The sequence below is a fragment of the Aegilops tauschii genome, chromosome 5, assembly GCF_002575655.3.
Source record: "Aegilops tauschii subsp. strangulata cultivar AL8/78 chromosome 5, Aet v6.0, whole genome shotgun sequence".
Taxonomy (NCBI): Eukaryota; Viridiplantae; Streptophyta; class Magnoliopsida; order Poales; family Poaceae; genus Aegilops; species Aegilops tauschii.
In genome coordinates, this window is record NC_053039.3 from 2981502 (window position 1) to 3008466 (window position 26965).

The 26965-nt window shown below is 45.9% G+C and overlaps 1 protein-coding gene across 2 annotated transcripts; it reads left to right on the top strand.

Moving 5' to 3' along the window:
* Positions 1-2436: 2436 nt before the first annotated feature.
* On the top strand, positions 2437-6887 carry LOC141023241 (uncharacterized). 2 transcript variants are annotated; one of them, XM_073499600.1, is made up of 5 exons: positions 2437-2764; positions 2981-3070; positions 3568-3889; positions 3997-4204; positions 6567-6887. In XM_073499600.1, exons 1-5 carry the CDS (start codon positions 2514-2516, stop codon positions 6689-6691), a joined length of 996 nt encoding a protein of 331 aa, XP_073355701.1. In that variant the 5' UTR covers positions 2437-2513; the 3' UTR covers positions 6692-6887. The 2 variants fall into 2 exon arrangements, with proteins under 2 accessions (XP_073355701.1, XP_073355700.1); XM_073499599.1 differs by lacking the exon at positions 6567-6887 and adding an exon at positions 4652-5059 and having other exon boundaries at positions 2439-2764.
* The last annotated feature ends 20078 nt before the right edge of the window (positions 6888-26965 follow it).

Sequence of the window (26965 nt, forward strand, 5' to 3'; positions counted from 1 at the left end):
AGAACAATAACAAGTGCGTACAACTAGCAGATATGATCAACAACTCAAATATATTGATGATAACATAGAGGGTCCAAATATGAAATCATGACACTCGGCCCCTAGTGACAAGCATTAAGCATAGCAAAGTCATAGTAACATCAATCTCAGAACATAGTGGATACCAAGGATCAAGCCCTAACAAATTGACTCGATTACATGATAAATCTCATCTAACACCATCATCGTCCAGCAAGCCTACAAATAAATTACCCACTCCCGGTGGTTAGCATCATGGAATTATTGATGAAGAAGGGTTGATGACGACGACAACGAGGAATCCCCCTCTCTGCATCCCTGAACGGACTCCGGAACAGCCCTCCCGATGAAGAACAGGAGGTGGTGGCGGCTCCGTATCGTAAAACGCGATGAAACTTCTTCTCTTATTTGTTTCTCGGAGAAACGTAATTTATATAGTTAGCATTAGAGCAGACAGAGCCTCGTGGGCCCCCCAAGGCATCAGGGCGTGCCCTAGGGGGGGGGGGGTAGGCACGCCATGTTGCCTTTTGAGCAACTAGTATCCCCCTCCGGTGGATCTTCGTTCCGGTATTTTTTATTTATTCAATAAAAAATGTACACCAAGTTTCGTCTGATTCTGAAAAACTTTTATTTCTGCACAAAAACAACACCATGATAGTTCTGATGAAAACAAGGTCAGTCCGGATTAGTTTCACTCAAATCATGCAAATTAGAGTGCAAAACGAGAGCAAAAGTGTTTGGAAAAGTAGATACAATGGAGACGTATCAGTGATGCCCGTGCCTAGCGTGCCAACTGACGGAGCAAATTCCCGTCAAATCCCTCGGTAGGGGTCCAAGCGCTACTGGAAGTCATGGATCGGAGGTCACACCAGGGGTTTATCGAGGTTCGGGCCTCAGGAGAGTAATACCCTACGTCTTGCTAGTTTTGATGATTCATAGTGAAGGGATATCTCGTAATAGGGGTTACAATGATTTATGAGATTGCTACCAAGAGTTCTCCTATCCGAGGATAGATAATTGATAAGTACCCTAGACCTCCCGTTATATAGACAATAGAGGTCTAGGGTTTACATGATAGATGCGATCTGGTGCGCTGCCGCTCTTTAGCCTTGGGCAACAACAAGGTCGTCCTGCCTCCTAGGGTTTGCGCCGTGTCCTGGACCTGGCGGACCACTTGTGATTGATGAGGCTGGGCTCCTGGGTGTTAGCCACCTCGGATACATGACCCCGTCAAGGGGCGTGGGGTGCTTCGTGCTTGCAAACGCAAGCAGGATCGTAGAAGACCGAAGAAGAGGAAGACCATCCAAGGGTCATGTGCGAACGGATCGGACGGCTGTGCAGACTGTGATTTCTAAGAAATCATCTGGCTGATCCATAGAGACGGTGATTCAAACGGAAACAAGTGTTTTTACTCCCGTAGAAAAGGGAGCGCACGAATCGGAAACCGCATCCGTCTTGGAGCCTACTAGGAAGGAGGTCGCATTTATATACCTATCGATCTGACTTTCCATGGAGACGAATCTCACACCTTCCTTCAGATTAGAAAGAAGAACTGCGTTGCGTACATACACAATATATCGCGGAATCAGTCGACCATGGCGGATCAGCCGCGAGATTCGTGGTAAGTTCTTTTTGCTCCTCCAACCGCATGCAGTTTCCTTTTTCTTTTTATATACATATATATATAGACACACACACACGCGAACTCAGTTTTCATGTCTCTTGATTGCCAAGTTAGGGATACAAGTGCGGTTTCTCTTTTTTTTTGTGACCGGCGCCCCATATTTTCAGAAATACAAAATTTACTAACATTATTCGATGTGTATTCGTAAAATTCATATACAGATAAGTCAATATTTATGGGTCTACAAAGGAAAAAAGTAGATCCATTTTCACCCACGTATTCGTCTTTTTTCTGTAGGCCACGGTTCGAGGTATAATTTACATTCCTTCCGTTCGGAAATAGGTTTTTAATTCAAATTTAAGTAACATGGTGAGTAACTTATTTCTGAACGGAGGGAGTAGAAATTTATACATACATAGTCCACATCCGCATTTACTGCAAAAAGAAAAACTTCTGAATTTTTCTAGGCTCTAAAAGGTGTCATTTAAGAAATTAAACACATGGGTTGTTGTAGTCCGGGATATTAGTGACGAGATCATATATTAGTGACGAGATAAAACCTAACACCAGTACCAGAAAAGCCGCTTATACATAGAAAAATAAAACCAAAGGCTATCTAAATGGTACTCTCTTTTTATAAAAAAAATATAAAAACGTTTAGATTACTACTTTTAATGATTTAAATGCTGCAGTATTATATTTATTTATGGGGGAGTAATTTGTAATTGTACGGTTGTACCCCGAGGCCGAGTCGAGAAAGCTTGTTGGAAATAAAAGGTGTCGTCTCCCCGTCGTTCCCCCCAAATTCCCCAATTAAACAAACCCTCGTTCGTTCGTCCGCCGTCTCTGTCTCCGGCGGCGCCACCCCACCATGTCCGTGGACGACTGCTTCGTCCCGTTCCACTCTCCTCTCCGGGAGCCGACAGCCAACGACCGCTGGGGGAAGGGCCCGCAACCCTGCTGGTCGCAGCTCGATCTGGACAGGTGCGCGGGAGGCTCGCAAGGGCAAGGCGGCGTCGACAGGCGCATCCTGCAGTTTCTCAACCGCCCCGTCGCTGTCCCCCCAAGGCGCCTGCCGCCGCCCCTCGGCCCGCTGCCCAAGCTCTCGAAGCCGCCGTCCCAGTACGTCTCGTCCTCCTGTTCGATTCGATTCGTTTCGAATTCCACTCACATGTGTCCTATCCTATCCGACTACAATCAATCTCCTACGGTTCTGAGTGAAATCTCGCCGCGAAAAGTAGAATTAATCATTGGTTTCACAGATTGATTGTGCGGACGGCTCTGCTTCCGTTGTTAACTGTAGTAGTAATTCTGAATTATTGGCATGTTGTGGTTCAGGCACAAGGAGAATTTGCCAGAGGAGCCAAAGCAACACCATCCTGCTCAAGCTGCTGTCTCATCCGCTGCTTCCAGGGGGAGGTACGCAAGGTAAAAAAAAAAAGACTCTCTCTGACTGCTCTCTGTCCAATATCGTTCTGGGTATGTTGAAATGTGATTGCGGCCTTGCGGGGTCGGTAACTTAAGAATTGCAAACTACTTTTTTCATGGTTACTTGTATTTTTCTTCTTGCGCTGCTAGCTGCATCGATCATGGGCTAAGAATTGTACTGAACCTATTCGTTCCGGAAAATAGTAATATAACAGCCGCTCGCAAGCTCTGGTTGACAGTAGCAGCTGCTGTCAACCACGCCTGGCACCTGTTTAATTCACAATGTCAAATCCGAATTTGAGATAAACTATTCAAGTTTTTGATCTCCTGTAACCGGTTCCTAACAAACTCTGCACGCATCTCTCAGAGAGACACACCACACTTCATCATAGTAAAAATGGGAAAACGGTACTGGTAACTTTATTTTTGAGTGGCAGAGCGTGCTATATTATCTCTGGTCATTTCTATGACATGATCATAATTTGTCGATGCATTAGGAGTCGGGCTGGGTGGGCTTCCAAGGACAGGAGTACCCCATGCATCAGGAGCCGAGCTGCCTGTGCTTCCAAGGAGAGGAGCACTCCTGAAGGTATCAACATGGAGGAACATGGATTTAGGTTTCAGTTCACTTTCCCTGAACCCGATTATGGGGAGTACGGCGCCGATTTCGGTGAGGAAGAGGAGTGTGTACCGAGGCAGAGGAAACCTCCGGAAGTAAGGAATGCACTACGTGAGAAGAGAGTCGCGTTTAGGCAAAAGACTGGGCGGCACCATGCAAAGGTTGCCCTGCGTAAGTACAACAGAGCAAACAACACCAAGGTCTCTCCTCTCTTCCTCTCCCGTAAGAGTGTGTGTGTGGGTGTGGGTGTATTGTGTGTTAACCCACTGCTCTATTGTAACTGTACTCTTCCATCTTGTTTTTTCAGTTTGAGCTGGTGGAGGTGCCAGTGATCCGTGAGTTTTGGGAGTTTGGAGGGGGCTGCATCCATTACAACTTCACGGCTAAGCAAGCAGAGGATCATCATCATTCTGCTGATGCCGACAGCACCAAGCTCTTCTTCTCTGAGGTCAACTCCGCTTTCCATGGCGAGAAGGATGTGGTCCTGTGCTGCATCGTTGGAGAACATGACAATGGTACGTACTAGCCAGAGAGACTGCTGTTTTCTAATTTAAAGAGTACCTTTTGCAGACCAAATCCTGGATATAAGATGTCCATGCCATAAACTCGTAGAAACTATCAATCCTAGTGATTTCGCATGCCCTTCCTGCTACATAGTTAGTGTCACCTTTCGCAATTGAACAATCCTGCAAATAATATGAACCTTTGTTGAAACTGTCAGTTATTCCTCTAGATCATATGTCCTGCTGCTTAATGGATGTAAATATACATGAAGAAGCAATTAAGCAAAAATGGCATTTTTGAGATGCTCAAACCTGCTTTCTTAGGCTTCCAGTTAGTTATATGCATGCTATCTATATCTCCAGAATAGCATGTAATCGTAAGGTTTGCGTTAGATGGAATCTATTTTGTTTAGTCGTGTTAATATTTGTCTGACTCTTTTTTGTGTGTTTGTTTTTTAGGGCATTGCTACGGCTGCGAAGGCTTCAAGCCAACCGTTGTTCACCCTAGCAGCCAAGCATATGGCGGTGGCAGTAGTACTTGCATTGATTTTGCTGGTTCAGACGGAAGCTCGGAGAGTGATTAAAACGCAAAATCTTCGAGTGGTTGAGCTCGGTGGTTGGATTTGGCTTGCATGCATGGCTAATGTTCCAATGTGTTCTGTCTTAGCTCTTCATGCTAAGATAAATGTACTTTGGTGGTTAATGCCGTTCTTAAATACCTTTTAGGAGGATATATTTCCAGTGAGTAGGTAAATAAAGTTAAATATGGACAATGAAAGTGAAACCCGAGTTTTTGTTGTATGTAATATATGTGTTACGGGATAATGTCATATTTTGCTCTTGCAACTTGATTATGTTTGTCAGAAATTTTTCTTTGTGTTTCTCTATGTAATTTCTTGAGATACTCGTAATCTCGTAGAGTTTAATTCTGATTCTTGGATATCATGTTGTTCTTCATTTAAGAATGCCTATGTTACTCCACTGCAAAAGAAGTCTTAATTGTGAGTTTACATCATGACCCTCCTACCATGGATGTTGTCCTACATTATGACTCGTCGAAAAAGGATTTCACCTTCGTTGTTTGTAAAGCAACAACCGAACAAGATGCAATGGTAGCCCACGCACGCATCAATCCTGCTCGAGGTTCCAACTACCATAGAACCACAATTGGCCAAACTAAGATAAGCACAAGAACTAAAGGGGTTCTCCTGATCCAGATGATGAGCACATGTCTTCATAGAGCGCCTCAACGCACCTCACGAAGCGGGGCACCGCTCCCAAGGCACGCAGCTAGTGCCGAGTTTGGTGCTATAGGATAGCAGGAGTTTGAAGGAGGAGGGACTGATAAAACGACATCTCAAAAGAGAAGCACAACATCCATGGACGTCGTCATCGTCAATGAGCAAGGTTATGCAAGACTTTATCGATGCCCCTACTAACCCTAGAGACCAACGTAGCCACCCACTCAATGGACCTTGGCAAGTGGATGAAACATCAAATGATTCTTGTGGCATGGCACCAATCTCAACAACCCCTGGTCATGGGATGGTCTTCCAATCAAGAAGCACGTCATTTAAAAGAAGTTGAGAGCACATCGAGGTAGCACAATGACGACATGAGGACACCATAGCGAACCTTCGCAACCCTGCACACACAAGGGCATCGCATAGAGGGACGCCGAGGAAGGGCGGCTGTGGCAAAGGTGATATTGTTTGATCTAGAGAGAAGAGGCGTGGAAGCAACACCTCCAAGGAGAAGAACACGGCGTCAAGAGATGTCGACGTTGCCTCTAATGACCAAAGCCTTACGCAACTTTCACTAATGCCCCTCCTCCATAGGCACCGACACACGAAACCATGAACTTTGAGGAAAAGCATGGAGTACGCCACTCCAACAAAACCTCAAGTCTTGGAGGCCCATCGAACGTATCTCGCATGCGAGGAGCATGCCATGGGACCCCGGAGCCCTCTCCGACAACCCAACAGCTGCCGCCACCAGCCTAACCGCCATTGGAGGCTATGCCTCTCCAGATCTGAACCCGGGGCTCAGGCCAGGACCAAGAACCCAGGGCAGCACGTTGCACCCCACGAGTGGGTTGACAGCCACCCGAGTCGCTCCTACAGAGCATAATTGATTTGATGGAAGCACATAGTCAGCCACTACAGTCGATCCAATTTTAAACTTGAGTTTGAACCGGTTGCTCTCTCTTCCCTACTTCCTCTCCATCCCCTGCAGACTAGCGACGACGCATACGAGCCCGATTCATCCTGCCGGTTTGTCAGATCGTAAGGTTTGCGTTAGATGGAATCTATTTTGTTTATTCGTGTTAATATTTGTCTGACTCTTTTTGTGTGTGTGTGTGTCTGTTTTCTAGGGCATTGCTACGGCTGCGAAGGCTTCAAGCCAACTGTTGTTCACCCTAGCAGCCAAGCATATGGCGGTGGTAGTAGTACTTGCATTGATTTTGCTGGTTCAGATGGAAGCTCGGAGAGTGATTAATACGCAAAATCTTCCAGTGGTTGAGCCCGATCGGTGGTTGGATTTGGCTTGCATGGCTAATCTTACAGCTTGTCTTGTTTCTTAGTTCTTAATGCCAAGATAAATGTACTTTTGGTGGTTAATGCCGTTCTTAAATATCTTTTAGGGGGGCATATTTTCATTGAGAAGGTAAATAAAGTTAAATATGCGCATGAAACTGAAACCTGAGTTTTTGTTTGAATTGAAATCAGTTTTCTGAAACAAGTGAAAAAAGTTCTTTGAATTGAGTGAAACCAATTTTTTTGAAATGGGAAAATTTTGTTTTTCATGCATATGAAACATATTTCACAGCAAAATATGTGAAACTTGTTATTTAAAAAAATGTGAAACTAGTTATTTGAAAAATATGAAGCTGATTATTTCCAATCAGTTTTAAAGATAAGTGAAATCTATCTTTAAAACAAGTGAAATTGTTTTTTTTTAGAATCAGTGAAATTGTTATTTCGATTGGGTGACTGTAATGTGCTTTTCTGAAACTAGTGAAATAGTGAAATCTATCTTTTGTAATTAGTGTAATTGGTTTTTTGAAACAAGTGGAATATAGTATTTTAATTGAGTGAGTGCAATGCGTTTTCTGAAATGAGTGAAATATGAGAAATAAGATACATGAAAAAAGGTGAAATATATCCATTGTTTTGTGAAACTATCTATTTCAATGTTCGAAACTGGTTTTTGTGATGAGTGAAATATGTTTCAAGATATTTCATAAATACGAAGTGATATTCGTTTTTGAGATTATTTTTTTTGTAATGAGTGAATCAGTTTTCCAAATCACAGAAATGTGTTTTTTCAAACTAGTGAAATACTGATTTTGGAATGAGTGGAATTATAATCTTTGAAATGAGTGAAACAGTAAAAGTAGTTTTTTAGATATATTTTGTAATGAGCAAAAACAGTTCTCCAATTCAGTGAGATGCTTTTCTTCAAATTAGGGAAATACTGATTTTGGAATGAGTGAAATTACATTCTTTCAAATGAGTGAAACAATTAATTTAGTTTTTTTTTAAATTTTCAAAGGGGGGGGGGGGGGGGGGGGGGAATTCTCCCCACCTGAATTGTATTCATTTGTTGCCTATAGGCTTTGCAGCCTACTACAAGATAGGGTTCAAGTGAACCGGAGAAGTAAGGGGGGCACAGGAAGAAGAAATACAGCAAAATAACACATAGACAGACACATGGCGAGGGGGGGGACACAACACAACAAGGGGCACCACGGGCGCTCGAACTGCACCGGCGAGCTGACGCAAAAAACCATGACACTGTTCCATCGACGCAATCGAAAAGCACCGGGGCAACCAAGACAACAGAACACCGCGACACCACCTGTGTCATGGGGTACATTCGAACGGTCACCCGGGCCGAGATGACGCCACGGCACCTGTGTGTCACCGGCGTACCGGAAGGGCATCACCAAGCATAGAACTCCACATAGCACACCCAAAACATCACAACAGGGGGCACCACGGGCGCTCGAACTGCAGCGGCGAGCCGAGACTAAACCATGACACTGCACCGTCGACGCAATCGAAAAGCACTAGGCAACCAAGACTGCACAACACCGCGACACCACCTGTGTCATGCGGTACATTCGAACGGTCACCCGGGCTGAGACGACGCCACGGCACGTGTGTGCCACCGGCTTAGTCGAAGGGCATCACCAAGCATAGAACTTCACATAGCACACCCAAAACATCACAAGACCGGGGGATGAAGACAACGCCATCAAGATGGGAACGACGGGAAGCGTCGCCGCTGTCTCGGCCAGTTGCTGCTTTTTTGCTGGTCGACCATGGATTTCTCCCAAACCTCGGTCACATCCTCCATATGACGAGACGCAGAGCAGCCGCCAATAGCGTCGGGCGGCGCTGGAATGGACGGCCCCAGATCTAAGTGAATCCAACCGGCAGCGACGCCGGCAGGCACCCTTGACGCCAAGGCCACCAGCAAGGACCACTGGCGCGGCGCCCCCTGCAGGTAAAGCCACAAGACAGTGACAACCCACCGGGGGAACTGGGAGGTGGAGGGCTCCCTAGGCAGGAAACCGCGACGCCACCTTCATTTGGCGACCGCGCGGAGGAGCACGACGACGACATAACGGGTGGCGGCGGAGGCGGAAGACACGCTAGTTTTGGATCTGCGGGGAGGCAGGATGCGGAGCTCCCGGCAGACAGACGACGGCGGCGAGCAGTTGAGGACGGGAGCGGCGGAGGCCGACGCAAGGCGTGGAGCAGTTAAGGACGGGAGCGGCGGAGGCCAACGCAAGGCGTGGAGCAGTTGAGGATGGGAGCGGCGGATGCCGGCGCAAGGCATGGAGCGGTTGAGGACGGGAGCGGCGGAGGCCGGCGCAAGGCGTGGAGCAGGGGAGTGGGGCGCACAGCCACAGGAGCCACCCGAGAGCCCGCAGCCACGGCACGCCAGCTGGATCTGGAAGGAGGGCGTCGTACGACGCCAGAGAAGCAGGCCAGAGGAGGCACGAGGCCAGATCTAGCGGCCCCCCATCGCGGATGTGGGGAGGAGGCAACAGGGCCAAACCCCCGCGCGCGGGACGGATCCCGCCCCGCCAGCCTTCGCCGGGCTTTGCCCAACGTTGTTTTGCCGGCGGCGGCGAGCTGCGGTGGCCGGAGAAGAGGCTGTGGCGGCGCCCGGCGGGGTGGCCGCCCGAGTCGCCTCACAGAGATGACGCGGGGGCAGCAAACCTCGAGCTTCTTCTGAGCACCGATATGGCACCCCATAATTAACTTAGTTTTTAAGATATATTTTGTAATGAGTGAAAACAGTTTTTCGAATCAGTGAAATATGCCTTTTCCAATTAGTGAAATATTGATTTTGGAACGAGTGGAATTATATTCTTTGAAATGAGTGAAACCTTAAACTTAAGACCAGTTCAAATGTATTTTTGATTGATCTAGTTAAAATTAGTTTTTTAAAATTGGTGACAACATTTTTTGCAATTAGTGAAATTGTTTTCCGAAACGAGTGAAATAGATGGTTTAAAATAAGTGAAACCAGTGTTTAAAAATAACTGAAATTAGTTTCTTATGAGTGAAATTAGTTTTTCGAAAATAGTGAAATGATCGAAATATTTTTTATGAAATACCGAAACATTTATGTTTTATGAAAGTGATTTCAAAGATAACTAAAATATGTAAAATAAAGAGTAGTTCAAATATATCCAAGATTGGTCTTGTTTTGAAGGCCTTGTCACCACAAATTCAAATATATAGAAAGTTTCAAAATGGACATTTGGTTGAAAAAGTATCAAGCATTCAAAATATAAGGATGAAAATTAGTACATGTGAGATGTATGGGAAGAGGGATTGCATGCATGCGTCGTTATTCCTCTGCGCTCAACTCTCCGTAAAAGGTTGAAAAGGCATGCAGTGGCCTCGTATGTGTCAGTCTTATTAGTTGTATTAACCGGGTATAGCAAAGGGAATCGATTTACAGTTTGTACGGAGTCAGACTGTACGCATCTTGACGAAACTGATGGATGGTGGATTTACCAGCACGGGTAAATTTATTTATTCGGATACCCATTGGCTATCTTCCATGCAGAAGGAATTTGCATCACTTCCCCGCAAAAAAGAAAGGCTAATGGCACTTGGACTCTCGTGCCTCGTCCACCCGGCGCACACATTGTTACCGGTAAGTGGGTTTTTTGGGCATAAGCTCAACGAAGACGGCAGTTTGGACCGATACAAGGCTTGTTGGGTTGTTTGCGGCTTCACTCAGCGTCCTGGAGTTGACTTTGGCGAAACCTTCAGCCCAGTCGTCAAGCCCGCTACCGTGCCCATTGTTCTTCACCTTGCCGCTTCTCCACAGTGGCCCGTTCATCAACTAGATGTCAGCAATGCTTTCCTCCACGGTGTCCATGTGAAGCATGTTTTTTCACAGCAGCCTACATGTTTCGTTGATGCTCAATATCCGGACTATGTTTACACATGCACGCACCCAAGGATATTCACTGGTCACTCGTCAAACGGCTACTTCGGTACATTCGTGGCACCTCGTCTCATGGTCTCACTATTCAGGGCTCCTCCTCAACCGAGATGGCAGCTTACTCTGATGCAGATTGGGTCGGCTGCCCAACACACAACGCTCCACTTCCGGGTTATGTGTCTATCCCGGCGATAGCCTTGTCTTTTGGGCGTCTAAACGGCAACCCACGGTTTCCCCGTTCCAGCGACGAAGCTGAGTAGTACGCCGTTGCTAACACTGTTGCTGGATACGACAGCTTCTCGGTGAGTTGCACTGTCCCATCGACAAGGCTACTGTTGTCTTTTGTGACAACGTCATAGCGGTGTACCTCTTCGTCTACCCGGTCCATCATGGGCGAACATAGCATATTAAGGTTGACATTCATTTTGTGCGCGAGAAGGTGGCTCTGACAATTCCAAGTTTGTTCATGTACCCACTACGGAACAGCTCACTGACATCATGACCAAAGGACTCCCTACGGCAAGTTTGCAAGGCTTTCGTTCCAGTCTCGGCATCATGGGGGGATGTCTATCTCATTTTCCCATGGTTTGAACGTGTATACTTGTTGTTATCTCAGCCGTGGTATAGATAGAGTAGGCAGCTAGGTCTCTCTTGTATGTGTATACCGAACCCAAGCAATACAATGCGTTGAGTTCTTCAAACCGACACGACATCCTGGTGGTGTAAGCCTACAATCTACTCCGTACATCTCTGCCGCCTACCGGGACGTCCTGGTTGCCCGGCACGCCGCATAACTGGCTGCTTGGTATGATGCCAACACTTACACACAGCTACATAGTGAGTGATGCATACAACATATACTTTTTTTTGAAGGGAATAAATGGTATTTCATTATGTTAGAGTAGTCATTATGGTATACGACTTCTAGTCTAAGTCAGTTTTGTACCCCTACCCCAAGTCGGTTTGTACCCTCTTATATACTCTTGTATGCCGCACCAAATCATCAATAAGCAACAGTTTTATTCAGCTTTCACAGAGGGCGGCAGCCGCACACTCTTGAAGCCAACTTTTCTCTTCGGCTTCGGTGGCATGACGACCAAGCAGCTGCGATGAGGACAAGATAAGGCGGAGGTTGCTGGATGCGTCGGTGGAGCGGTAGTCTTCGGCTTCGGAGCGGCGGTCTTCGGTCTCAGCTGCGGCGTCGGAGCAGTGGGACGGGATGTGGGGGCATCACACGAGCTTCGCCCGGCGAACGTCTTATGATGGTGGCTTAGATCGATCTACTGCCGAGGGAAGTAGTACGCGTTGCGCCGTTCGTTGGCGATCTGACGACTCGTGTGAGGTGCGCTATTTCCTTCTCTTTCGTTCGTGTCCACACGAACACAAGCAGCCCATCCGGCCCAACAGGATGACACCCATCGATTCGTCGCCTGAGCTCTCCTCTCGTTAAAAAAAAGGAACTCTCGCCTCGCCTTAGGGTTCACCGGGGCGTCTCCTTGAACCATATTGCGAAGCTCGGTGTGGAGAGCGTTTTTCCGAGCGTCGGTGTTGCTTTGGAAGAGCTGACGGAGGGAGTGCCAGATGTTGGCAGCGGTGGCGCCGTCGTGATCGAGCATGTTGAAGATCTCGGTGGTGATGCGGGTGTAGAACCACTGGACGATCGCGAGATCGTCTTTCAACCATTGCGGATCGTCGGGGCGGGGAAGACAGTTGGTGGCGACATGCGAGCGCAGGTTGCAGCGGCCGAGGTGGAGATCGAAGAGATGTCTCCAATGGTAGTAGTTGTGGGCGGCGAGATCAAGAACTATGGGGATGTAGGGGCTGACGTCGGAGATTGTGTCAGCAAGAGATATTGGTGCGGCGAGGATGGGTGCAGGGTAGTTTTGTGGAGCTATGGTGAGGGCCGAGAGAGAAGCGGCCGCGGCTTTGGCAGCCTTGGCGATGAGTGCGGCCCGGCGCTCGAAGTAGCCGGGCGGCGGCGGCGGCGGTGGCGTTGGCGGAGCCATACCCTAAACCCTGGGACCGGTATCTGATACGTTTGCTGAGCACATTTTTCCTTTCTCACAACGCACTAATACACCATCCAACACCCCTAGCTCCGCAAACACCCCCTCTCCCCGTCCTTTCCAACTATATACTCCCCTACCTGCCGAACACAACTTATCACCACCACCATTAACACCCACCATAGTCAATCCCAACCATACACTCACCCCACCCGAGACGTCCCCAACACCCCCGACCCCTGCTCCCTCCCCAACACCCCCGGCCCCTACTCCCACTCCACCACCCAGCCCTGCTCCCACTCCACCACCCAGCCCTACTCTTTCGTCCGACTCTTCCGCTGCGCCGGACTCACCAGTACCCACCTTACCCCCTCGTGCTATTCCTACAGCAGCCCCGATTAATGATCATCGCATGCGTACTAGGGCCAAATCAGGATTTCATCAACCCCAAGACCGCCTAAACCTTCATACCTCCGTATCTCTCACTTCTCTTCCAAAGAATTACAAAACTGCTCTACTTGATCCCAATTGGGCCGCTGCCATGCAAGAAGAATATAATGCTTTACTTCAAAACAACACCTGGCAACTTGTTCCTCGTCCTCCCAATACAAATATTGTTTCTGGCAAATGGATTTTTCGCCAAAAGTTCCACTCCGATGGGAGCCTCTCACGATATAAAGCCAGGTGGGTTTGTCGTGGCTTTTCTCAGCAACAAGGAATTGATTACGAAGAAACCTTCTCTCCTGTTGTTAAACCTAGCACCATTCGCACCGTTCTTAGTGTTGTTGTCTCCTCTTCATGGCCCATTCACCAACTTGATGTTAAAAATGCTTTCCTCCATGGTTCCCTTCAAGAAACTGTCTACTGCCAGCAACCTCTGGGTTTTGAAAATCCATCCTTTCCAACTCATGTATGTCTTCTTCAGAAATCTCTCTACGGTCTTAAACAGGCCCCACGAGCTTGGTTTCAACGCTTCTCCTCCTTCATTCAAACAATAGGCTTCACTCCATCTCTCTCCGACACCTCTCTTTTTGTGTATCATCAAACTTCTGACACTGCCTATTTACTTCTCTATGTAGATGATATCGTTCTTACCGCCTCCTCTCAAAAGTTCTTAGATCATATTGTCTCTCTTCTTAGATCTGAATTTTCTATGACTGACCTAGGACTCCTTCATCATTTCTTAGGCATTGCTGTTGTTCGAGATTCCTCCAGCCTTTTTCTTTCCCAACGCCAGTATATTCTTGATCTTCTTAATCGTGCTGGTATGCTTGACTGTCAATCATCTCGCACTCCTGTCGATACTAGTTTTAAACTTTCGGCTACCGGTGAACCCTTTTCCGATCCTACTCTCTATCGTAGCCTAACAGGTGCTCTCCAATATCTCACCATTACTCGTCCTGAAATCTCTTTTGCTGTTCAACAAGCATGTCTCTATATGCATGATCCCCGGGTTCCTCACTATAATCATGTTAAACGCATTCTTCGGTATTTAAAAGGAACTCTCAATCATGGTCTCCACCTCAATAATTCTTCTCCAAACTCGCTTACCGCATACTCTGATGCAGACTGGGCTGGTTGTCCTGACACTCGAAGGTCCACTTCCGGTTTTTGTGTTTTTCTTGGTAACAATTTGATTTCTTGGTCTTCAAAAAGACAGGTTAGAGTCTCATGTTCGTCGGCCGAGGCTGAGTATCGCGCTGTGGCACATGCCGTTGCAGATACAATCTGGATTCGACAGTTACTCTCCGAGCTACACAGGCCTATTGAGCAGGCCACTATTGTCTACTGTGACAACATATCAGCAGTCTACATGACCAGCAATCCAGTTCAACACCGACGCACAAAGCATATTGAGATTGATATTCATTTTGTTCGTGAAAAGGTTGCTCTTGGTCAGGTTTGGGTGCTTCATGTTCCCTCTACGGCTCAGTTTGCGGACATTTTCACTAAGGCACTGCCTACTAAGCCGTTTCAAGATATCTGTTTCAGTCTCAACGTCGTCGAGCCTGCCGTTGATACTGCGGGGGGATGTTAGAGTAGTCATTATGGTATACGACTTCTAGTCCAAGTCAGTTTTGTACCCCTACCCCAAGTCGGTTTGTACCCTCTTATATACTCTTGTATGCCGCACCAAATCATCAATAAGCAACAGTTTTATTCAGCTTTCACATTACATTAGACTGCTGGTTAAATCACCAGCTACATAGTTCATTACAACATTAGGGAATTGGCCTAACCAGATTTCTTAAGTGCCATTCCCTAAACTAGTTCCATCTGCAGCTAAGGCATGCGCTGCATTATTACAAGACCTTGGACACACATAAAGATTTACATTATCAAAACCGACTCTCATTTGAAATTTTATCTTCTGGAACAGAGCTCCAAGTGGCGCTAGGTCGTAGTCCTGACTTGAGATTGCTTGTTTCAGTACCATGGAGTCCGTCTCAAAGATGGCTTGGTGACACCCCATGTTGATTGTTGCATTAATCACGTTTAAAAGTGCTAGTGTTTCAGCATGTAGGGCATCAGAGAAGGTGGTAGATAAATACGCATGAACTGTGTCTGACTCATGTTATAGCGCTGGGTTATAGTGGATTTTAATGATCGATCAAGACTCACATGCCATGCTTCACTTGAATGCTAGGTAAGGCTAGCCATAGTGGGGGTAACTTAGGTAGTAACTTAACACATCCCAAGATAATTTGCTTATGTCGCAAGTATTTAATGAGCAAAGAGGTGCTTGTGGTAACATAATATGTTACTGTAACATAGCGCTTTCCGAGGCAAAATGAGTCTATGAGTTAATAAATGAAGCAATCTATGACATTACTACTATGTTATTTTTCACTATGAAGGTAGTAACTTAGACTAGTGTCATATGCATGACACTAGTATAAGTTACTCCCCACTATGACCAGCCTAAGAACATATATAGACACTACTAGAAAAATGCTTATATGTAGAAGTTTACTAGTATCGTTTGTTTATACCCCAACGCTACTAGTAGTTACCAGTAGCGTTGGGTAGAAAGAGCGCTACTGGTATAGATTAGTAGCAGCGCTGGTTTCCTTGGGGCACGCTACTGGTATGTGTGCCATACCACACCACCAGATCAATAAAAATGGGAAATTTTACGGTGCATTATAATACACCCGAGCACGTGTATTATATGGACGATCTAACGGATGAGAATAACCGGGCCATTTTGAGCCCAAGGGTATTTTCGACCTAAAATTTTTATACCTTTAATTGGCACAATTAGGTCCAGGGGTATTTCCGTCCTAATTTTTTTGATTAAATTAATTGCATTAATAAAGCACTTCATTATAACACCAATCATCGTGCGTACTCTTTTGAATTTCGGTTCGAGCGGTTCATCCTCTCTTCTCCTCTCGAGCCCTAACCTCGGGCGCCCTCGATCGCCGTCGATCGCCTCCGGCGCCATCGATTGCTGCCGCAAGTCACCCCCCATCCCCCTCGGGTCGCGGCGCCAGATCTTCTGACGATAATCCCCTCCTTCCCCGAGCGGACGCCACCTTCCCCGACCCGAGAGGCCACATCATCCTCATCGACGTGCATCAACTTTTTCACGCCGGATCTTCGCTGTAAGTGCCTAGCTATCTCAAATCTTTTCTGGTCCCTTCTGCATATAGTACCAATGGGTTCGGATTTGATTAGGGTTTAGGATATGTCATGTGAGGTTTAGGGTTTATGGTTTCAGAAAGTTGTGACGAGATTTCGATTGAAAGGAAGTGTAAGTCGGATTTAGCTACGACATATTGAAGGACTTAGTTAGGGTTATGTGGCATGAGAAAGTTGTCAGCAGATTTGGATTCAAATAAAGTTATTTTGGATTTAGTTAGGAGATACTTTTGAATTGAGTTTCGAGATATTTTGGATTTTGTTAGGAGATAATTATTTTTGTATGGAGTTTGGACTTATTTTGGATTTAGTTAGGAGATAATTTGGATTTAGTTAGGAGATAATTTTGGATTAAGTTAGGAGATAATTTGGAATGGAGTTTGGAGATCATTGATCTATCAGGGTGGATCTATCAGGGCATTTGAAGGACTCGTGGACTTTGGATTTAGTTAGGAGATCATCAGTTACAGCTAGTACAATAAATTAAATATTTCTGGATTTAGTCAGGGCATATTTACTTGCAACTTTTGAAGGACTGAGCTAGGTACATGAATTCGATATGAAAAACTAAATCAATTATTTAAGCAAAGTAGTGCATAATTATTACGTATGCTATCCATCCATAACATTGACTATCTGTTTTCGTTGGCAGCATAACGACATGGATGATAAAGGCAACGATGGCAAAAACTTGGGTGATACAGGCAAGGATGACAAGGACATGGGTCATATATAGAGGCAACGAAGACAAAGGCATGGATGATAAGGACAATGATTTCGTAGCCATGGACCCCAAAGGAATGGATGGTATGTGCATAGATGATAAGGATAACGAGGATGCAGACAAGGATGGCATAGACATGAATGATGTACACATGCAAGGTAAAGGAATTGATAATAAAGACATGGCTAGTTCAGACCTGAATGAGTGTATGGAATACTTAGAGATTGTGAAGAAGACTTTTAGGACTGAGGAAGAAGCCTACATGTTCTACATAGGCTATGCGAGAAAAAAAGGGTTTGGTGTTAGAAAGGATGATCTGAAGTACAAGGGTCCAGGTCCGAAACAAAATGCATACAGAAGGACATACAAGTGCTGCAAACAAGGATGGCGGGCCCTTAAGCACTTTAACAGAGCTGAGAGAAAAAGAACACGAAGGGGTCTTTTTCGGTGTGGGTGTCCCATTCTTTTTCAGGTTGAGCTACAAGATAGCAGTGGCCTCTGGTTCGTCAAGAATTTCGTGGACAAGCATAACCATCTGTTTTTCCCTGCTGACCTGACTCCCTACTTATCGGCTCATCATAGAATGACTGACGCACAAAAGGCCGATGTCATCGAGTATGCTGTCGGTGGACTTCGAACACATTAGATTATGAATGCAATGGAGAAGAATGCCGAAGGTCCCGACAAGCTTGGATTTATAGATCGAGACCTATACAACCATGTTTCAATCCAGAAGAAGCGTAAGATAGAAGGCAGTGACGCTTGATATTTCCTCACCTATATGATTGCATAGAAAAAAGCAGACCCAGAATTCTTTTTCAAATACACAAAAGACAGCGAAGGCCATTTGAGGAACATATTCTGGGCTGATTCACAATCCCGGATTGACTATGTTGCCTTTGGTGGTGTCGTGGTGTTCGACAGTACATATCGGTCTAACAAGTACAGGCTTCTGTTTGTTCCATTTGTTGGTCTGAACCATCACCGCAGCACAGTTTTGTTTGGGGTCGGTCTAGTGTCAGACGAGACGGTTGCATCATACCAGTGGCTTCTTCATGTATTTTTGGAGGCAATGTCCCAGAAGCCACCCATTTCAGCAATCACCGATGGGGACGGTTAAATGGCTAAAGCAATAGCTACTGTCTGGACCAGAACAGATCATCGTTTGTGCACGTGGCATATCGAGGAGACTATGGTGATGCACATCCGCAAGAAAAAGCTTGAGGAATTTAGGGAATTCATTTACCGCCGTTGGGATGTTGATGAGTTTGAGAAAAGATGGGAGGCTTATAAGGTTCGGTTCAAAATAAAACAAACGGGGAAGAGGTCGTCATGGATTAACAGGATGTACGAGCTGCAACACAAATGGGAGGCTGCCTACACAAAGGGTAGATATTTCCTAGGCATGATGAGCAATCAGAGGAGTGAGTCTCTCAACTTAAGGCTTCATGTGCACCTGAACAGGAAGATGCAACTTGTTGATTTGTTGCAGCATGTTGAGCACTGTGTATCCATAATGCGTAAGAATGAAGGAGCATTAGACGCAGTAGCGACACATACGATACCCTTCACTAAGCTGAATGCACATCCTTTGGAGATTTGTACCTCTTATATTTATACAACTGTGATGTTTCCACGGGTAAAGTGTCAGATTGTCGAAGGAACAAATTGGCAGGTCGCGGATCGGGTAGCGTGTGATGGTTTGGTCGTGTTTGGAGTTTTGGCAAAGTCCCATATGGCAGGGATGCTAGAGAATTGCAAGGTAAGGATGGTAAGGACTCGGATGCTAAGGTTCCTACAGACTTGGAAAGTAAGGATGCTGAGGACTTGCATGCAAAAAACTTGGATGCTGAGGATCCAAATGACTTGGAAGGCAAGGATGGTGTGGACTTGCTTGCAAAAAACCTAGATGCTAAGGATCCAATGACTTGGAAAGTAAGGACAGTGAGGAGTTCGATGCAAAAAAGTTGGATGCACAAGGCATGGATGCTAAGTCTGTGGATCTTATATATCACGTGACTTGTCTGTTTACAGGAGCAAGACTGGATGTTGCAGCTTGTAAATGTAAAAAGTTGGAAAGCCGGGATTACCCATGCGCACATATATCTGCGTTCTGGATCATCTTGGTGTATGCACATTTCCAAAAAATTGTGAAGAAAAGATGGACAATGTATGCCAAGCCAGCGTTCCCTTCTTTGAGGACTGCGAATACTCATGTATGGTCTAATCACATGAATAAGTATCATCAACTACGCAACATGGCTAGTGACACTTTATTCACAGCCGCAGCTAGCGATTCACAGTCAGAAAAGGTGATGGAGCTCCTCCGGAGTATATTGGTTGATGGAGAAAAAACTGATTTGGATGAAGGCCAGAAATCGTTTGTTCCTTTGCCGGCATACTTCTCTGCTACTCGCGAATGCTGCACTGATGACATGGAAAATCCAATCAAAATAGTTCCAAAAGGGAGACCAACTACCGAAGAATCGAACAAGAGGATTAAATCCAGGCGCGAGCGGATGGGAGAGAAAAAAGCAACGAAGTTAGTGCACATGTTTATCGTATTGTTCATTTCCATACATGCTTAAGTGTTAATATGTTCTCCGGGAGAGTGTTCACATGTTTTTCTTCAACTTACGCAGGAAAAAATCCGGGAAATCAAAGGTCACAAGGAAGAAGAAGCGAAAAGGGAAAGACTCAGAGACAGAAGAAGACACAGAGTCAGATAGAGAAGAAGAGGAAGATTCAAAAAAAGCAACGAAGTTAGTGCACATGTTTATCTCATTGTTCATTTCCATACATGCTTACAATGTTAATATGTTCTCCCGGAGAGTGTTCACATGTTTTTCTTCAATTTACGTAAGAAAAAAATCAGGGAAATCAAAGGTCACAAGGAGTAAGAAGCAAAAAGAGAAAGACTCAGATACAGAAGAAGAGACAGAGTCAGATACAGAAGAAGAGACAGAGGCAGATACAGAAGAAGAGGAAGATTCTGATGCAGAAGAAGAGGAAGATTCAGATGTAGAAGAAGAGGAAGATTCAGATGCAGAAGATGGTAGGCTGAGGAGGGCTAGGAAGAGACCATTGAAGGTTGCAGAAGAGGATTATGCAAAACCAAACAAGTGGGCATCACCACAATTGTGCGTACTTACACATGTTTTCGAATGCTGGCTGCAGATTCATCTATTTCATTTTTTGCAGGAAACGCAAGGGTGCTCCAAATGTCAAAGCCGGGAGGAAGTAAAAGAAAGATGACAAGGGTGCGCGAAGAGAACCAGTGAAGTTAGTGTCTATACTTACATGTCTGCTCTACAAGTCAGGTCTTTGCTAGTACTGTGTTGACGTTTCTTAAATTTTCCAGGAAAGACTCTAGGAAGGGCGGTAAAGAACAGGCCAAAGGGGTGATGAAGACAAAAAGGCCTGCTAGGAATGTACCAAAGGCTGTGCGAATAAGAGCTGTCAAGTTAGCTTCTGCAGCTATGAAGAGAAAATCGGTGAAGTTAGTGTTTTTTGTGTTCAAGTGTACTATACATGCTCAAATCTTCTTTGCTATCCTATTAACAAACGTTGTTTCATGCAGGAAAGCTAAAGTGAAGTCGAGATAGGATGTTTAGATGCACAGGGTCAGGCAGAGAAAACAAAAGGATTTCTGGGATCGAAAAATTGAGAACAAACTGAATTAGACAGTTTTCCATGTCATGATCCACCTTGTTTGTGATGTATTAGACCTATTTGATGTACTGCCACTATTTTTCTGAATTCCTCGTTTGATTGGTACCCTCATTTTATTATGGACGGGTCGACATGGTAGGCTAGTTATGATTCATCAACATCGATCAAACAATGCATTTTTAGTGAAGTTGGTTTTCTGTATTTTTTTCATTTTTTACATAATATATTGCTGAAATTTGTTCAAACTGTAGCCAAATTTCATACTTGAAATATAAAATAGAAACAATATATATATATATATATATATATATATATATATATATATACACACACACGAAAATAGAACGTTGGATTTCCTCAGAAACCTATTATTATAGCACAAAATTTCTAATTTGTATCAAAATAGAAACCTGGTTTTCAAATAACCTTGGAAAATGTTTATTTTGAAATAGAAAATAAGCATACTGATATTTTTAAAATAGTTTGCTCATTTGAAAAAAGCATGTTCAATTGAAAATATAATGAATATGCGGATTTAAAAATAGCATGCTGCTTTGAATATGTTGTTTTTAAAATACCATGCTATTTTAAAAATAGCATGCTGATTTTAAAAACATAATGTTGATTTTAAAAATAACATGTTGATTTTAAAAATATAATGTTGTTTGTAAAATAAGCATGCTGATTTTAAAAATAGCATGCTACTTTTAAAAATAGAATGCTCTTTCCAATATGCTACTTTTAAAATAGCATGCTGATTTCAAAAATAGCATGTTGATTTTAAAAATAGCATGCTACTTTTAAAAATATAATGCTCTTTTCAATATGCTACTTTTAAAATAGCATGCTGATTTAAAAAATAGCATGCTAATTTCAAAATAAGCATGCAGATTTTAAAAATAACATGCTACTTTTAAAAATATAATGCTCTTTTCAATATGCTACTTTTAAAATAACATGCTGATTTCAAAAACCTAATTTCAAAAATAGCATGCTGATTTTAAAAATAGCATGTTGTTTTGAATATGTTGTTTTTAAAAATAGCATGCTGATTTCAAAATAACATCCTGATTTTAAAAATATAACGTTGTTTTCAATATGCTATTTTTAAAATAGCATGCTGATTTCAAAAATTACATACTTTTTTAAATATGTTGTTTTGAAAGTAGCATGCTGATTTTGAAAACAACATTTTTTTATTACGCTGTTTTGAAGATAGCATGTTTTTTTAGTATACTGTTTTTAAAATTTTAAAAATAACATGCTGGTTTGCTTTGTTTTTGAAAATAGCATGCCATTTCAAAAATAACAGAAACATCATTTTTAAATATGAAAGCTTCGACCCGCAATTTTTTGTTTTTGCATTGCATTTTTTGTGCAACACATACAAACCTCATTTTCAAAATTACTCGTACTAGCCAACATAAAAACCTCGTTCTAAAAATGAAAGTAGCATCTAATCCACATGAAACCCGGTTAGATTTGATTTTAAAAATACTAGCATCACTGTGGTAAAAAAGGAAATATCATTGTAGTCCATAAAGATAATGATATCAAGGAGGATACCAGGGTGCGTTATATATATAGACTTGCATAGCAAGTACATTACACCACATAAGTTCATACTACCACCAAGTTACTACCAAGTTGCACTTACTGGACAATCTTCATATCCAATCGGACCCAAAAGTTATACCACCAAAGTACCAGTTACTACCAAGTACCAATTACTAGTAAGTTGCACTTGCTGGACCCAAAAGTTGATACTACCAACTTCCAGTTACTGGCTAGTACATACATATTATAAAACTAGCGTCAAACTACTACCATGGGTCAACTAATCCTCATGCCACTGGCCATGTTCACCTTAAGCCCACCTCCACTCCTTTCCATGAACCTGAAGATAGCCATTTGATCTTCTTTCATTTTGGCGCCCTCAACGACTTCTCTCCAGTTCTTCGTCATGATCGCACGCCCGTCCTTCTTGTCCATCTTGAACAAGACCTTTTTAGAACCTTCAAAATGTTCGTTGGTGACACGCACAACCATGGGCTTTCGCTGATAATCTTTGAGGTAGGCCTGACTGTAATCCTTTGAGAAGCACTGATTGCACAGGGAAATAAATAATGTTACATAAAAAAGTATAATTTACACACACAAAAGTAAGTATGATTTGCACAACCACGCCCGTCCTCCTCTCTGTCTCTATATGATGGCATTTTCACTTGTGAAGTATGATTTGCAAAAAAAGTCCAAGTGTTTACCATCTTGCTCTTCCCTCTGATGACTATCGAGTGAGTGACGGTGCTGACATAGTATGGTATGGGAGGTTTACACTGCTTTACTATGGATTTGAGACGGTCCCATCAATCCTAGTTTAGCAATACATGGTTGCCGTAGAAGATGCGATCCTCGAAACTTCCTCTTCTCCCCTGGTATCCCGGACCTGTATCAAAAAAAAAGATGACAGAGTAGTAAATAATTTCATACGTAAGATCTAGAACATCAGCACTGGGTTGATGATCAATGCCTACTTCAATGATCAAGAAATGAAGGACATAGATAACTCAATCACATCCACCTAGCAATATCTCGTAGAAACATGGGCAAATTGAATATTTGATAAATTTAAACTAACAACTAAACACTGCTCTATTTAAGCTCTAGTTCAATCAATGTTGATTTGGAAGGTCATCTAGAACCCAAACAGAGTAATGTGTGGTAATCAGGTGTCACTCAAACATCAACTTTAGATAGTTCACGGTTCATTTAATATCTGACCAGCCATATAGAACTTTATCCCTGTGTGCCAAGATGGGATCGTGGTCGACATATCCATCTACATCAGAACTATCATCAGTATCATAGGCGCTAGAGGTGTCGTCATCACAGCTATAGCCGTCACTCCCATGTGAAGTGCCATCTGAAGCATCATCTGAGGTGGTCCAGTGATCACTCTCTTCACTGCTGACAAGGATGGTTTCCCTTGCCATTCAAACATGTTGCATGCATGGCAATGAACAAATGTTAGTTATTGATGTATGAAATCAGTCTTACATTAGGACTTGTTAGCACCATATACAATGTGAATAATCTTTTTGCATACTTCTTGCTAAGTATGTAGTTCATGTATAAACATCTACACGAAAAAGCTAGTCGACAACCAGATTGATACTACTAGACTATTCGCACGACTAGTCAAGACTAGTGGTTAGACTCATAATCATTGGGCAGACATAACCAATTAGGATATTTCAAAGTTACAATTTTTTTTGTCATATTTTTGTGAAATTGTCAGAAATATTTGGTAGCCAACCAATCACTAGCGAACATTTGGCATTTTGCCAGATATTGGCATACCAAATTTTGGCATCGAACCATTCATGTTGATAGATCATGATTGGCTTGCTAGAAATGTTGGCATTGCCAAATATTGGCAACTTTATGTGAGCTGGACAAGAAAACTTGGTAACCAACCAATTAGTAGCCATGTATTTTTGGCATCAAACCAATCTCGGTCATAATTCGAACAAGTAGTAAAAAGAATCATCAAAAATATAAACCAACCATATTGTTACACCATGATTGGTAGCCAACCAATCACTGTCGGAGTAATGGGCCACGGGTAGGCTAACCCGAGACCCAGAACCTTCCAAGACAATGGGGCTGGCAGTGCCCCTCGAGGCGTCAAGACGAGGTGCCGCCTTCTGGCGGCCGGCTGGAGGAATAGCCAGCTGCCCGTAGACGGCCGAGTTCCAGAAGCCGGCATCAAGACAAGCCGACTCCTAGTGGGCGGCTTCCAGAGAAGCCGGCCCCTAGCAGTCGGCCCGTGGCGCCTACGAAGCCTGCGCCCTCATCAAGAAAGACAAGACGGGGAGTGGCTACAGTATAGCCCATCCCTCCCAAATCCAGGGATGGGCGTGGCCACAGTGCACCACCATACCAGTGAACATCTCCGCCCGGCGCGGCACTGTTGCCACTCCACCCCTGACGTCACCACAAGCAGGCGGAGCCCTGCTCCCACGACGGTCTGTCGGTACGGCACAAGGACGACGGGCCCCACCGATCAGTGAGAGCCCAGAAGACGGCTAGAGCCCCACCAGTCAGATCCGAGGGAGGTCGGTCCCCAGCAGTCGGCTCGGCCCTTCCTCGGGACCCACGCGCCATTAACTAGACAAGACACAGAGTGGCTACAGTAATCGCCCGCCAGGCGGTGGGGCTGTAGCCACGCTCCCGTGACCGAGCATGCGTCATTAGCATCACGGTTACAGTGATAGGCAGCCGGCAAGACCCGTGAGCGGGCGGGGCGGCCTGTCGGCTCCGTACTAGACCAGTCGGCGGGGCCCACCAGGCGGCGGGCCCCAGCAGCCGGCGGAGAAGCCGGCCACCAGAGAGACTGACCGCCGGGTCCTACACCCGGCCGGATTACTATTGTACCCCTGGGGGGTAGGCCTATATAAACCCCCCAGGGCACCCATGCAAAGGGTTCCCAACCTGTTAGAACTAGACCGACCCATAGAGAGAGGAGAGAGCTAGCCTTGCTTTCTTCCACCTCTAGCAAACAGCTCGAGGAGCACCATTGTACTCACTAGTGCCTTAGTGATCATGCGGAGACCCCGCAGAGCAGGACTAGGGGTGTTATCTCCTAGGAGAGCCCCGAACCTGGGTAAAGTGCGCCGGTGTTCGTGTCTACGCCTCATCCCGCTTCCAGGCACCGGCGACGTTCTACTCGCTCCCACCATGATAAGCCATCCATTGGCATATGTCGCACCCAACCCCCGACATTTGGCGCCCACCGTGGGGTGAGGTGCACCGTCGTCCGGAGACCTGTTCTGGACGGGAACCCTTTTCCTCCCTGGCGAGCGCAGTCAGCCCGGCATGCCAGACGGAGTCTGCGTTGATGCGCTGCATGGCGCGGATATCGCCTGAGCGGCAAGCTGCCTCGCCGATCTTGTTGGCGAGGTTCGCCTCTCCGATGAGCCCGCGTCTGACGCGGGCACCGAAGGCCCTGAGAGCCGCCTCCCAAGCCTCCTCGGTCAGCTCCACGTCACTAGCGAGCCTGCTGTGGACTTGGAATCTGTAGGCTCCACCGACCCGATGCTTGTCGATTCCGACACTGCGTCGCTTGACGCGTTCCCCACCAACGTGGTGGTCTACGACGAGCCGCTTCCTTGCGCGGAGAGCGGCGGAAGCACCGTCACGAAGGTGCTTGTCATCGGTCATAGCAAGCACTCCGGCGGAGGTGCTCATGACCCGCTCGATGCGGCACTGCAAGACCTGACAGCGCCCTTTCCAGAAGACGCCGACGCCGAGATGCTGGAAGCACGCCGCGCCCGGCTAGTCGAGAGCGCCAAGAAGCTGGCCAACATGAGACGCCTGTCGGAGGCCTACCAGCGCGAGATGGACCGCGCTGTGGGTGGCACGCCGGCTCCTGGTGGGCCTAGCCGCGTCGGCACGGTCTAGCAACGCGGCGCGGCCATCGCCAGCCTATTCGGGGCAGATCACCCCGTCTACGCCACGCCCGCGGAAAACATACGAGCTGCCCAGGCGGCAGCAGAAGAGCTGGACAAGTTTGAAGGCGAAGAGCGTCGCCAGATGGCGGAGCGCGTCCAGCGACTTCTCGACGCGGCTGCCGTACCGAGGCTCCCAGCCGGCAGAATGACGATCCGCCTCCCCGCCGAGATCAAGGCACGACATCCCGGACGCCGACTGGTGGCGTCCGCGGAAGAAGAGACAAGGAGCCGGCTGCCAGCCGTAGCCGGACCCGCGTCACCATCGAGCGCGACCAAGACGGCCGCCCAAGAGCAGTAGAACGACGGGATGACTGTCCGCCTCTTCCCCCTCGCAGGGAAAGGCGCGTCTCCCCGCCGCCTGTTGAACACCCGACACTCGGCGACCGCCTTGGCCGCCGAGAAGGAGTCGGAGAGAACGATGCCCGCCACCGGATCGACCGTCTCAACCGATCCATGGCACTAGAAGAGGAGGATGAGCTGGGTCCGCCTTATTTTGGCCCCCGCATTCGAGATGAGCCCTTCCCCAAAGGGTTCACGCTCCCGAGAGACACGCCCAAATACACCGGCTCCGTGAAGCCGGATGACTGGCTGGTCGACTACTCCACAGCCGTCAGCATCGCGAACGGCAATAAGCGCGTTGCCGTGAAGTATGTTCCGCTCATGCTTCAGGGCATGGCCCGGGCGTGGCTGAACAGCCTGAAACCCCGGAGCATTAACAGCTGGGTCGATTTCACTG